Raw genomic sequence first — 15460 nt, 5'->3', positions numbered from 1 at the left:
ACCGTATCTAACAGTTATGTCCTCTCACAATCCAGTGTTAGTTTATCAAAATAAGTTGCCATACTCAAAATATATTTCCAAATATTTCTAAAAGTAATTCTAGACATAAACAATTGCTGCTCCCTAAGGCAAAATTGGCTATTCATTTTTTCCTGTTTTTCTCTTCTCTTTCCAAGCTTAGGTTTAAGACCAAAAAATATTATACTTTTGTTATGGTTATGTAAAAACCTTTATTTTTCAATTCAAAGAAAAGCATGTCTCTTAATCCAGATAGTGATTCTGATATTGATCCAACAGATTATTAGATCTGAGACAGTTGAATGCAATTTAATATTAATTTAATTATTCTTATGCTAATATGAACAATTACAATACAACAGACACTGAGATTTTGTAAGTCTGTTTTTTCTAGAGATATTTTGAAAGACTTATTAGCTAAAACATGGTTATGAATTATTTTTAATTTTTGTCAACATTTTGAATTATGATTTAGCGTAAATTATAAATTTAAAAATAAGTTTGGCCTTGGTGTGGAGTAGATTGCATTTAACAAACAAAAAATTCACCACTTCCATTAGCTCTGAAGTTGCTTCAAGACTGAATGAAGTCTTGCCGGTTTTAACCATTATTAAACAGTAGCACCCAAACTACTTATATAGTATATATTAACTCTAGTTGTGTGCTAATCTAAATTGTGTGTTGTACAGTTTGAACAATTTGCAAAATTTCAAACAGATGTTCAAACAATTGTGAAAACATGATCTAATTCTATACGGTTTAATTTTTATTCTTAAATCGTTATTATAATTTTTGTTGCCAGAGCACATTCAAATATCAAATCAACTAAAACATTAAGACTCAACATCACTGTTACATTGGTATGTGCTATTTCCATTTCATAAAGGTGTAAATAGAGGCACAGACAAGTTAAGTGACTGCCCAAGGCCACGGAGAAAGTCAATAAAACCCAGTCTTTGAATGTCAAGCCCCATGCTGTAATCACTGTAATCAACTTTCCATATTCATATACAATCAAATAATGCTAATGTACTATGTCCACAAAAAACTATTAACATACACGTATATGGTCTGATCTTGCAAGGCTCTGAGATGCCTCAGGTCCCACTAAAGACAACAGGAGTTGAGTGTGCACAGCACTTTGCAAGTGGCATGTCCCTACTAACAATAACAGCCAAGGCAGAACTTAGAGTTATTTTAATAAAACAAAAGTAATGGAAAGTCAAATAGTACTGAATCCAAGCCACTTCTTGTTTTATTCTCACCACTCAATTTTATATGTGGAATAATTTAGGCGATCTTAACCTCTTTTTCGTTTAAAAAATAAAAGCGCCTGTGAAATTTTTCCATCATCCAACTTTTGCTTCCAGATTAGTAATGGACCTTGCTTTACCATATATTTTTTTTTTTTTTGCATCCTGTTTTAACGCAAGAGATCTGACAGTTTGGAACACTAAATGTGAAGAGAAAAAACAGAGGTATATCAAATATCGGATGGGACCTCTTTCAAATGACCTAGATCAGATACTGGCCTTCTCTTTTTCCTTCTCTTTGCAGGGAAGCATGCTGAGGAAGCCAGGGTTACAGAGTCCTTTTTCTACCATCTCATCCCCTTCTGAAGTCTTGCCAGAGTCCAAGATTAGGAAACATTCCAGAGGAAAGCATTTTGTTTTACTTTTGGATGTTTGCTTGGTCTCAATAGACTTCTGATGTAAAATGCAATGGTGGAGAGGACAAACCAAAAAACAGAAGAATTGTAGCATGGAGAGGGGAAAAAAACAAAACAAAACAGATGACCACAGTCAGTGGGCAAACCTGATAGAAACAAATTAGACTCTTATGGGATAATTAAAGAGCATTCTAATGCAAGGGTACTACTTTGCTTTCTAAACATTCCCTTTTGATAAATCCGGACCTACTGATTACCACAAAAAACCACAAACTTTCATGGTGGGGACCACGTTTATATAAAAAGGCTGTGAATGGGAGAAAGGAGCTTCATGAGACAGTTGCATGAACCACCTCCCTACACATCGATAATTACATAAGATCCCTGTTGCAATTACAGCCATTTCTTAAATGAAAAAAATATGTATGTATTTTTAGATATCTTTTCATAAGATTTAGCAAATGAAAGCATGGAAAAGGAACAAGATGTATGTGAACAACAAGATGTATGTGAACACCTGCAAGCGTTCCATAGATCACAGCTTAAGAACCTCTGATCAAAACACAATATTTGTGCAGTTTGAAAACAGCTGGGGGGGGGAAGTGTGTACTAGAAGAGTATGACATTTTAAAGAAAAGAGAACAGGACAAAGCTGCTAGGAAAACTGTATTGAAAGAGTAAATATTTCCTGGAGGAAGTAAAACATACTTAAGGAAAGGATAGTGGAAAGAGAAAGCCTCTGGAAATTTTACTAAAGCAGTAAAATATTTTCCTTTAACAGTCATATTAGGACAGCTAAAAGAATAAGAGATAATTGGTTTACTAAGTTTAGTGGACTTCAGTGGATTCTACAGTGTTCTAGGTACCAAAAGGGAGGAGGACTGGAAGATGAATTATTCAAGTTAAAACTTTAAGAGCCTAAAGTCTCTGCCATGTAGCCCCACCAATCTCCAGCCTTAAAATCACTTTCTTGGTTGATTCCAAGATCTTGAATGAAATAATCTAAGAGTTGGATTCACAGATTTGATACCACGTACAAGGATAAATTAATGGGGAGAGTAAGAGCAAAGTAGCACTGACAGATAAACTAATTAACATAAGCTTTGACTAAAGCAGTGACATATGTATATAAATGTGTTCTCTCATAAAGGAAGAGAAGAGAGCCGCGGCAGATCCGGGCTGGGCTGGGGCCTGAGGGAGAGGCGCCTATTTTTGCAGAACCAATAATCACCCCGAACACACCAAAAAAATCTCTTATCTACAGCCAGGCACTCAGATACCACAGAATATGCTCTGGGATATACACCTTAACTCACTCAAAACCACTTTTACCAAACAAGAACACTCCGTGAGAGAAGCAGATTGCATCATGGAATGAGCCACCCAAATACCCTTAGAAAACCTGCTTCAATTTTCCCAGATCTGAGCTCCATGTAAGCTCAACAGCTTCTCTCTCACCCAAACAGAAGCTGTTCCAATAAAAGATATTACCTCACCCACCTAGTCTCTCTAATATCCTGGAATCAACACGGCTATAACACTGCATACGAAAGCTAAGAGGCATTCCTCATCCTGAATAATCTGCAGCTTCTCTGAAAATCTGTAAATTAAGAGTTTCCCTTAACAAAAATAAATCCATATTAACTTGCTAAGAAGAAAAAAAAATGTTGTCACATGCAACGCTGCTAGCAAGCATCCCAGTATGAATGTTTTGCATATGATCCATATAAAATAGGTTACATTTCTCTATCTTCCCACAGTGTGTATATGTACCAGCACTGATGGAATGTCAGGCCTGTTCAAGTGTGTGTGATCATGTCATCTTCTAGTAACTGCAACCTAAGAAGGATGTAATTATAATACTACAAATGCTGTTACTGCTGGCTTACAATACATTTAGTAGATAAATAAACTTACATATTGAGTTTTTCCAAGCTCTCTTGGGCATTATGTTTCTCTCTCTCATATGCATTTTCCACCTCTTTGAACTCTTTCTTGATCATTTCCAAATCAGAAAGAGCTTCTGCTTGGCTGGCTTTTTCTACCTGCAAAGCTCCTTCAAGGTCTCGAATCCTTAACTATCAAATGATAAGAAAGCAATTAAAGCAAGTTAGGGAAAGCTTATCATTAATCTTCAGTAGTGTTCTCTTTTGCTGTGTCTGTGTGAGAGTGAGGGAGCACTGAGCGCACAAAGGGATATGAATACACACTATAAAGAGCAGAGAAAAATAAAAAAAAGATATAAGATGCTTTTACTCAGACTACTATACTTTGGTGGAATTTAGATTTTTATTAATTAATTTAAGTACACTGGTAAGTTTTCTCAGAGATTTTCTATTTTTTGTCCCATTAAAGCATAGAATTAATGGTGAAGGTTAGAGTTGCATACAATGGAGAGCAGAAATGTGACAACTCCATGTACATTGACTACTAACAGAAAAGCTTACCAGTCTTCTGTTTGTAAAACAGATCCTCTAACACCAAAGAAATTTGCCCTCCCAATTCAGTTATATTACGTAAAGGAGGAAAATTAAATATATTTTTCTTTATTCTTTTTTGTATTAGTATAATGGTCATTTAGAAAAGTGTTTGCAGTGAGAACTAGTGAGCACAAGAACCAGAAAATATAATGGGCTACAAAATGACACTAGTTAGTCCGAATGCAAAAAGAGCACAAATAATGAAAAGCATAAATTTTGAAAATGATTTCAGCACCTTAAGTTTTCTTGTTTGTTCTTTAAAGTAAACTGTGATTAACACTTTATTTGAAAGACCATCTAGAGCAAGCTGACACAGTCACGTTTGTTATCTGCCAATACTGTACTATCATCTTGTTTTAAGTTAAAATCTGTTCACTGAAAATCATATTTAAAACAGTAGTTTCAAAGAGAACTACCGACTAAGTTACATAGTTTGTTGCTCCCATGAAACAGTTACATATGTACTTTAAATCTCCATTCAGTTCCATCAGCAATCCTGGCAAAAGTATAATTATTGGGTATTTTAACAGTAAAGGAATGTTTTAACAGTAGGACATTTCCTTTTGACAGTTTTGCCACAATTTTTAAAATTTAAAAAAATTTCCCCTACAGTCATGCAATAACTAGTATGCGTTTAGGCCCTGTTTCTGCAAAAACTTCTCCACAGGCTGCCAGCGTGCATAATCCTACTGAATTGGGACTACTCACATATATAAATTTAAACACAGGCATAAATCTTTTCAGGATTGGGGTCTTACAGTTCTACTAGCTGGTCCATCATATACTGTGGAAATTCCACAAATATTTGACACTGGTTTACCTGGATAATTTCAGAATTAAATTTGGATTCCAGATGAGCTGCTCTCTCTGCCTCAATATTTTCTTCCAATTTCTTCACTCTCACAGTAGCTGCCTAAAAATATGAAAAATATTTACATTCCCAAAAGAAAGATATTAACTTAAATAGGACTATGATTTTTCAAAAGGATTTTCAAGGTGTAGGATAACACTATTTTATTATACTAGTTCAGATGACTAGGAATCCACACTCCCTGCTGTTGCTAGGCTATTTTGGTTTTTATCCCTGCTACATGGTTATTTTAAAAAAATATATACACATATCAAAAGAATGGAATTTAGCTAAATTCACCAAAAACAACTAAAAAACCCAGTACTGATCAATTATTTTTCTATTTAATTACCATGTTCCATAAAAAAAAATCTATTAATGCAATATTAATATTGAGAAATGAGGCACTCAGAAGTCAAATAATGAGCAGATAAGACTGAAAGCTCAACATTCTGTACTACTAAGAAATTGCCAATTGAACACAATATAATACAGTCCAGAATCATACATCCTGACAGAGAATTGCAGTATAGAATGCACAATCTTCATTTCAGTAATGAGATAGTTAAGGCACTATGATTTGTTTGGGAGGGACTACAGTTAATGTCTGGGTCCGCAGACAGACTTCGGTTCTAATCAAGAGGCTCTAAATAAACTGCTATGTGATTACTGAGTCACATAACTTCTTTGCCTCAGGATGTTACGAAACCTATATAATATTTCTAAAGTCCTATCTAATTGTAAAGTATTATTAAGGCTTGGGTCCTTGTCCTATGATCATTCTCCTAGGCTTTAGTGGGGAGAACAGGAAGTGGATAACCTCTTTAATAAATATCCTGGCTGGTTTAAAGCTACTGGAATTAGCTGTCTCACTTCGCAATTGAACCTGTGCACACATGTGCAGTACATCTATGGTGAATATTATAGTTCAAGTGTTCATGGGATTTTCTATTGCACTTGTGCCTGAGTACATTTGCAAACGTTCACAACTTTATTTCTAATCAATTTCCCCCCTATATGTATCAAGGCACTTACAACTCATTATGAACTATGTCCATCTACTTGCAAATTTATGTAGCTTGTTCCGAGGGGGGTGGGGAAATTGACCTTGAAAAGGAACATACATACATACCCGGGAGGAAGAGGCAATGTGTATTTTACATATACTTGTAACCTTTGTGTGACTCAAAAAAGACACATATAAAAATAAAGAAGAAAAAAAACCTGAAGAATTCTCTCTCAAAATCATCATCATTAAATAAAAACAAAATGAAATAATCATTGACATTCAGGCAGAGACCAAGCTTGAAGAAATTCAGCTGAATAGATTAATATTTTAGAAAATAAATGACTGAAGACTTGGTATAATGGAAACTGATTTGCAAATTTAAGTATATTGTTTTCTACCACTATTGGGGTCTTTCACTTGGATGGATGATTGAGTCCAGTGAAGGAACAAATCCTACAACTATTTTGTGGCCTCAAGTTCAGCACAACTGTCAAAAACTCCTTCTACCACTAGCTGGTCTCAAATTTCCTTCTTCACACCTAGTGGAATCAAGAGAAGAAAGAGAATGTTGGAGGACTAGGTTTTAATCTAACCAGACAGGAAGTCACACAGGAAGTATTCACTGTTAGTGATTTTGGAAAGATAAGACAAAATAGCAAATATTTTTGGCTTTTTCTGGATTCAGAATATTTAGGATTGTCAGAAGAAATTGAAAAATTAATTAGTATTTTACAGAAGCCCCTCGGAGCAAGTGAAATTTTTTTGACTACTTCATATTTGTGTATTATTGATTCCTTGGAGGACACAGAAAACCAGAGAGACAAAGTTCTGAAGTTGGTGCCTAGCAGAGTGGATAAAAATCAAAGATTTAAAAATATATATATATATATATATTTAAAATTTAAATCTAATATTTTTGATAAAATGCTTTTTGAGGAAAAAATGTAGTTTAAGATAGTTTTAATTAATATATATTATAGCACAACGATCTCTCATCATGGAATAGGGATTATAAATTCTAATTCTATAGTACGAGACAATATATTCATGTAATGTTTAAGAAAAAAGTTTTGTAAATGAGTTCCAATAGTTCATGGATTAGGGATCCAATCTTATGGGGTTCCACAGGCTTTGTATAGATTATTTAGGTTAATCTTTCTATCTACCCAGTGGGACTCTGTGCTCAGTCTAGAAGATACCATGGGGGGAGGGATAGCTCAGTGGTTTGGGCATTGGCCTGCTAAAACCACGGTTGTGAGTTCAATCCTTGAGGGGGCTATTTAGGGATCTGGGGCAAAAATTGGGGATTGGTCCTGCTTTGAGCAGGGGGTTGGACTAGATGACCTCCTGAGGTCCCTTCCAACCCTGATATTTATGAGAGATGCTTAGTTTGGCAGTTCTCAGACTGTGGATTTGTCTCTCCAGAGGTAACATGCTTGTTAACAGCAAATCTATTTTTTTTAAATAATAGAGGTGAGAAATAACAGACCTCAACTCTATTGTCCCTCTGCAAATATGTGTTCACAGAGTCAATCCCTTACCTCTCTCTAAAAGTGCAAAGTTTCAAAATGTTCAATTAATAAAAGATTGTTGCGGCTGGAATAGATCTGGACAAGGAGAAGAAGTCTGGAGATAAATGTGAGAAGCAAGGGACACATGCTTGTTTTGTTAAAATATTACTATATGTTTGCTGTTGAAGAAAAAAGTCCAGAATACTTAACATTGTTGTTTTAGTTAAATAAAACAATTTAAATGTCTGTCTGGTGATGTTCTCCTCCTAACAGAGGATGGCAAGAAAATCCCCCAAATATTACTGATTAACCTGTTGAATTGGAGATAGTTCACCTCCCAGTGACTTCTAAATATCTGCTTCAATTACCTTTGGTAAATGAAATAACCATTCATTCATTTTCTGGTATAGCTGTAAAACTAATTTGAAATTTTTTCAAAATAAATCACTCTTTAAAAATGTATAATGTGTACCTTCTAAAAATGAAACCTACATCATCTCTGAGTTGTGAAGAATACGTATTGAGGTTATACCAACCAACAAGAAAGCACTTTTATGTAGAAAACCATGATTAAATTGAGACTTCCTGACTATTGATTTAAATCATGATTTAAATCAAATTGATTTAAATCATGATTTAAATCAAATTGATTTAAATCAAACCCATCCTACAAAAAAACAACCCTTCTACCAGTGGAGTGGTAAACCTCTTGTTTAAACAAGTTCATTGAGGCTTCAGTATGCAGCGACAGTTGCTGAGTGTCATACTGCACTTTGATTCACAATGAATCACTAGTGAAGGACAACATGGGAACTTCAGTAACTTATCTCACTTGATGATATAGGGCTTCTAGAAAGACAAGATGAGGGTTGCAAGGCACCACTGTGAAAGCTTGCTTCAGGATCCCCACAGGGTATCAAGCCTGCCAAGCCAATGCATGATAATCCATTTGATAGGATACATAAAAGTCAATGTAATTAGACCAGATTTAAAAAAAAAAAAAAATCATGAAAGCTGGAGGGGTATTTCCATTAACGGCCCATACTCCTTGAGGAGTCTCAGCATCTAATGGCCAAGTCATGAGACACTTTTTTAACCTTATAAGAGACCCTGGGCTTCAGCTAACTATGATTTGGCAGCCTCCAACACATGAAATATTGGGGATTCACCATACTTTATTGTAAAAAAAACAAATATCCCGAAATTTATGAACTGACAATTCTGTTTCTCATACAAGAAGAGTAAATACACATTTCCCACCACGACTGTTTGTTAAACAGTATTCCCACCCAGTTTTTTAGCACCTGTACACATCACAAGACTTTATACACAGACTGCTGTTTATTTCCCAAGAAATCTCCTTTCCGGACCAAACACTGCTAAGGCGAAACAGCAACAAAAGGCACAACAATTCCAGAAAATCTTTCTGGGCCAAATAGATCCCTGGTGTAATTAATTTGCCTAATGTGTGTGTGATGCTATGTATAAGAATCACTATTTGTATCATTATTGATACCACAATTACAACGAATCTTGTACAAAGTCTGTCATGTAAGGTGTCAATGGAAAATTTATGATTTGCTAAGTATGTTTATCTGGTTTATATGCATGTATCATCTTTGTACTGAAGTTATGAATATTGGCTATGTACTTGTACCTTACACATATGATGTATTCCTGAGCGGCACCCTGGAGACAGGATTTACATCAAGGCTAGACAGCTATGTGTTGATGGCCCATCAAAGACACTCAGCTCGCATAATGGTCCCATAATATATTCCCCTCTATTCGACATTGGTGAGGCCTCATCTGGAGTACTGTGTCCAGTTTTGGGCCCCACACTTCAAGAAGGATGTGGATAAATTGAAGGGCAACAAAAATGATTAGGGGACTGGAACACATGAGTTATGAGGAGAGGCTGAGGGAGCTGGGATTGTTTAGCCTGCAGAAGAGAAGAATGAGGGGGGATTTGATAGCTGCTTTCAACTACCTGAAAGGGGGTTCCAAAGAGGATGGCTCTAGACTGTTCTCAATGGTAGCAGATGACAGAACGAGGAGTAATGGTCTCAAGTTGCAGTGGGGGAGGTTTAGATTGGATATTAGGAAAAACTTTTTCACTAAGAGGGTGGTGAAACACTGGAATGCGTTACCTAGGGAGGTGGTAGAATCTCCTTCCTTAGAGGTTTTTAAGGTCAGGCTTGACAAAGCCCTGGCTGGGATGATTTAACTGGGAATTGGTCCTGCTTCGAGCAGGGGGTTGGACTAGATGACCTTCTGGGGTCCCTTCCAACCCTGATATTCTATGATTCTATGGCCCATTGGTCCAGATAGCCCTTCCTGAGGATGCCTCAGACAGCCAGGTACCAGTGGCTGCCCCTAATAGTCAGCAAAGGGTGTAAGGACATATGATGAGGACATGGAGTCTCAGGTCACATCTTCTCCCAGTAATTTTCCATACTCATGTGACCCTGGATTCCATCTTGGGACAGTATCTGTCAATGGACATGGGCTGTGGGCTTTGTTTGGGACAGTAAATTTCCATGCACATGGCAGAGGATATAAGAAGGCACCTGAAACATCTCCATTTTGTCTTCATTTTCTGCTTCATTGCTCTGGACCAGATTTCTAACAAGGAAGCTTTAAACATGGAGTTTGGGTGATTCCACAGAGACTTTTCCAAACTAACAGTTTATTCCATCACTCCTACAAACCTGATATAAGCACTTTGCAAATCACTTGTATGTATATGATTCCTTAACCATTTATAACTCTCTTCTTTTATTAATAAATCTTTAGTTAGTTTATGGGGGGATTGGCTGACTGTGATATTTGGGTAAGATCTGAAATATATATTGACCTGTGGAAATGTGTCTGATCCCTTGGGATTAGAAAGAACCTCACATATGGTGAAATAGATTTTCAATAACCTATCACTATATTAGATTGCAAAAAGAAAAGGACGACTTGGGGCACCTTAGAGACTAACAAATTTATTTGAGCATAAGCTTTCGTGAGCTACGGCTCACTTCATCGGATTCAGTGCATCCACAAGTACTCCTTTTCTTTTTGCGAATACAGACTAACACAGCTGATACTCTGAAACCTATATTAGATTGGGTTGCCTAGATGGGAACCAAGGGCTGGAATGCCTAAGGGGGACTGATTTTGGCTTCTGGTTCAGTGTGGTACTGCAGAAGCTATACTGTTACTGGATTGGTGAATCTAATTACGGAATAAAATCACCAGTTTGGGGGATTGTCTTCCCTATTTCTTGCAGTCTTCCCTGAGTGTGACATTTTCAGTGTGGCCTATCCCAGGCATGAGATCACAGTGTGTCTCAAAATATACAGAAATTTTAGAATAGAAATGAGGATCAGCCAAGTTTTCTATTTCAATTTTTGGTGGCCACTTCACGCACTTGACTTCAGTAGGACTCCAGGTAGGTGCAAAGATCCTCCACACAAAACTCATTTCAGGGTAGGGGCCTAAAAATGCAGTTCTATATAAAGGGCTATTTTTTATCATTGATCCTCTACAATCTTTCCTTTGTTTTTAGTAGAAGATCTCATTTTGTCATCCCTGCCCATGAACTACAATTAAAAATATATATAATTAGGCCATCTCCACAGAATGAGGCACCTCTGTTTTAGAATCATGTTTAAAACATGGCTATTGAAATCCCATTTAGAAATCCCATAGTTGAAATCCCATTTAGAAATTACCACATCCAAGGGGGAAGTAAAACTCAAATAGCTTAATGGGACTAAATCAAGGGCCCCAGATAATCTCCATCTGAGAATATTAAAGGAAGTGACACATGAAATTGCAAGTCCAATAGCAAGGATTTTTAATGAATCTGTAAATTCAAGGGTCGTATCCTATGACTGGAGAATTGCTAATATACTTCCTATTTTTAAGAAAGAGAAAAAAATGATCCAGGAAACTACAGGCCTGTTAGTTTGACTTCAATTGTATGCAAGATCTTGGAACAAATTTTGAAAGAGAAAGTAGTTAAGGACATAGAGGTGAACAGTAACTGGGATAAAATACAACATGGTTTTAAAAGGTAGATTCTGCCTGACCAACCTGATCTCCGTTGAGAAGATAACCGATTGTTTAGACAAAGGAAATGGAGTAGATCTAATCTACCTGGATTTCATTAAGGCATTTGATATAATTCCACATGGGAAATTATTAGTAAATTAGAGAAGATGGGGATTAATATGAGAATTGAAAGGTGGAGGATGAACTGGTTAAAGTGGCAACTACCACAGATCATACTGAAAGGTGAACTGTCAGGTTGGAGGGAGATTACTAGTGCAGTTCTTCAGGCATCAGTCCTGGGACCAAACTTATTTAACGTTTTTATTACGAACCTTGGCACACAAAATGAGAATGCACTAATAAAATTTGCAGACGACACAAAGTTGGGAGGTATTGTTAATACAGAGGAGGACTGGAATATCATACAAGAAGATCTTGATGACCTTGTAAACTGGAGTAATAGAAATGGGATGAAATTTAATAGTGTGAAGTCATATATTTAGGGACTAACAACAAGAATTTTGCTATACGCTGGGGATTTATCAGTGGGAAACGACAGAGGAGGAGGAGAAAGACCTGGGTGTATTGGTTGATCACAGGATAGCTATGAACTGTCATTGTGATACGGCCATGAAAAAGACTAATGCAGTCCTAGAATGCATCAGAAGGGGTATTTCCAGTAGAAAAAGGGAAGTGTTAGAACCATTATACAAGGCACTGGTGAGACCTCTGAATACTGTTCTGGTCTCCGATATTTCAGAAAGATGGATTTAAACTGGAATGAGTGTGGAGAAGGGCTACTAGGATGATCCAAGGAATGGAAAACCTACCTTATGAGAGGAGACTCAAAGAGCTTGGTTTGTTTAGCCTAACCAAAAGAAGACTAAGGAGAGATACAATTACTCTCTATAAATTCATCAGAGGGATAAATACCAGGGAGGGAAATGAGGTGTTTAAGTTAAGTGCCAATGTGAACACAAGAACAAATGGATATAAACTGGTTTAGGCTCAAAATTAGGCAAAGGTTTCTAACCATCAGAGGAGTGAAGTTCTGGAGCAGTGGGGGCAAAAAACCTAACTGGCTTCAAGACTGAGCTTGGTAAGTTTATGGAGGGGATGGTATGATGGGACTGCCTACAATGGCATATGGCCCATCCGTGACTGCCAGTAGCAAAAATCCCCAACGGCCAGAGAGGGGACGCTAGATGGGGAGGACTCTAAGTTACTACAGAAAATTCTTTCCTATGTATCTGCCTGGTGGGTCTTGCCCACATGCTCAGGGTCTAACTGACTGCCATATCTGGGGTCAAAAAGGAATTTTCCTCCAGGTCAGATTGGCAGAGACCCTGTCGGGGTTTCACCTTCCTGTGAAGCATGGGTTTAAACTGATGTAAGTGGTGAATTCTCTGTTATTCAGTAACTCAGCCAGAGGTTAGGGATCTATTTCAGGAATGGATCGGTGAGAGTCTCTGGCCCGCAATGTGCAGGAAATCAGACGAGATGATCACGATGGCCCCTTCTGACCTTAAAGTCTTTAGCAATATAACAAATTGATTAAAAAACACTAAATTCCATGTAATCTATCATTTAAATGAAAAATGAATCATTACAGCAAAAATGTATACCACAAATAGGAAAAAAAAAGTTTTGTTTTTAAGCTGAAACTTCAAAAATAATTGCAAAGTTGTCTGTTAGATTATTCTTGCTATATTCAAACTAATGACTGTTTGCCACATACCCAGCAGAGGGCACTAAAGGAACACTCATGCAATCCAAAAAAAAAAAAAAAAAAAGTTCCTCACGGCATTCCAAACATAAAATTATAGCAATAGGTTTAAATTCTCTCTTATTTACATTTTAAGCCACTATATAAAAGCAATTTAAAAAGCTACTGCCATAATCAGGCCTTTTCCCCTCAAATATACAACTTGCCAAATGCTCGTTAAAATGAGGTATTTCTCTTTATTTCTTTCATTTCCTTCAACATCATTGCAAATTACAAAGATCTGTAAGTAAATAATTGCTCTTGCATTTATGAACAAACTAGTCCCTCTTGTTTAATTCATTCAGAGATACCATAATTCACTTTCTGGAAGAAGAAAAAAAAATCACAGTAACTTTTATGAAATGAAGAATCACTGAATACAGATGAAGAAGCAACAGACTAGTTAAAGTAATATGTGGAAACCAAGACTGATTTCCCCTCTTTCTGAGCTCTATTGCTTCCATTTGTAACTTAGGTTTCAATCCAGCCATGAGATATGCACCAGCAGATATCTCTGCTTGGAGCACTGAAGTCACTGGGGGCTCCACAAGGGTACAGTGATATGCTTATGTGGGTAGACAGCAGACCTAAGATCCACAGTTTGTGAACCAATGTAACTATTTTGGTTATATGAGTGATTTTTTTTTAAGCCAAAATACTTAAACTAGTACAGCTCCCAGTGTGAATGCAGTTTTACCAGTATAAAGGTGCTCTATACTGGTGTAGCTTATTCTCATACATTTAAGGTTTCCAAACTGACATAGTTAAAGCAGTACAGAAATTGTCTGCAGACAAGCTCTTAGGGGTAGATCCAAAATGAGAACTTCAACTCAGCATTCCGACACCTAACGTCCAGGCACCCTGCTGCCTAGAGGAATCCACGGCCCTGAGTTTGGCACCCAGGTTCCCTATACAGTGCATGGGGATCATAGAATATCAGGGTTGGAAGGGACCCCTGAAGGTCATCTAGTCCAACCCCCTGCTCAAAGCAGGACCAATTCCCAGTTAAATCATCCCAGCCAGGGCTTTGTCAAGCCTGACCTTAAAAACTTCTAAGGAAGGAGATTCTACCACCTCCCTAGGTAACATATTCCAGTGTTTCACCACCCTCTTAGTGAAAAAGTTTTTCCTAATATCCAATCTAAACCTCCCCCACTGCAACTTGAGACCATTACTCCTCGTTCTGTCATCTGCTACCATTGAGAATAGTCTAGAGCCATCCTCTTTGGAACCCCCTTTCAGGTAGTTGAAAGCAGCTATCAAATCCCCCCTCATTCTTCTCTTCTGCAGGCTAAACAATCCCAGCTCCCTCAGCCTCTCCTCATAAGTCATGTGTTCTAGACCCCTAATCATTTTTGTTGCCCTTCGCTGGACTCTCTCCAATTTATCCACATCCTTCTTGTAGTGTGGGGCCCAAAACTGGACACAGTACTCCAGATGAGGCCTCACCAATGTCAAATAGAGGGGAACGATCACGTCCCTCGATCTGATCGCTATGCCCCTACTTATACATCCCAAAATGCCATTGGCCTGGGAAAGTTAGTATCCTAAGAATGGGATTCACAGAAGCCAGCAAGGCGAACTGGGGAGATGCCTAAATTAACAGGCAATATAGACAGACTAACACCTAGTTTTAGGATCCCTCTAGGGCTTAGGTGAGAGCTGGGCTTCTAGACATCAGAACTTACATAATAATGTACAAACCGAGAGGCGGGAATTTAGGTGTCTACAGGGTTAGGCATGGGTTTTGATGCAGGAGCGGTGGAAGCTTCCTACAAGTGGGGTGGTGGAGGGGGCACTGGCACCAGAACCATGGTCCCAGCCACCTGCGTCATCCCTTTCCTGATGCTTCACCCTCGCACTGTCTCTTCCCCTGAACCCCTGCCCCCGCACTTGCTCTTCTCCACCCACTCTCCCCCACCCCCTCATTTGCCCTGATGGCTGGCAAAAAGTGGGAGGACATTCTCACTGCAGTGAGGGATGCTGATGCTGCTCTGACAGTGGCCTTGGCCCAGCCTTAGATTAGAATTAGGATTTCAATTAAATCAGTTAATTTTCTGTTTTTAATTGCTTGAGTTAACTTGATTAAAAAATTGTAATTTTAATCCCACTGT

The 15460-nt window shown here is 37.6% G+C and overlaps 1 protein-coding gene across 2 annotated transcripts in view; it reads right to left on the bottom strand.

Moving 5' to 3' along the window:
- The window catches only part of CCDC171 (coiled-coil domain containing 171), a 235035-nt gene that overhangs the window by 175812 nt on the left and 43763 nt on the right, over positions 1 to 15460 (bottom strand). For both annotated transcript variants that reach the window (XM_073345441.1, XM_073345440.1), the window contains exons 8-9: positions 4988 to 5080; positions 3605 to 3765 (exon numbers count right to left, since the gene is read on the bottom strand). In XM_073345441.1, the coding sequence (XP_073201542.1) occupies positions 3605 to 3765; positions 4988 to 5080 (254 nt within the window). The remainder of the gene's footprint in view (positions 1 to 3604; positions 3766 to 4987; positions 5081 to 15460) is intronic.

This window comes from Lepidochelys kempii, chromosome 5, assembly GCF_965140265.1.
Source record: "Lepidochelys kempii isolate rLepKem1 chromosome 5, rLepKem1.hap2, whole genome shotgun sequence".
Classification (NCBI taxonomy): Eukaryota; Metazoa; Chordata; order Testudines; family Cheloniidae; genus Lepidochelys; species Lepidochelys kempii.
The sequence above is the reverse complement of the archived record's forward strand: the minus strand, read 5'-3'. Positions and strand labels throughout refer to the sequence as shown.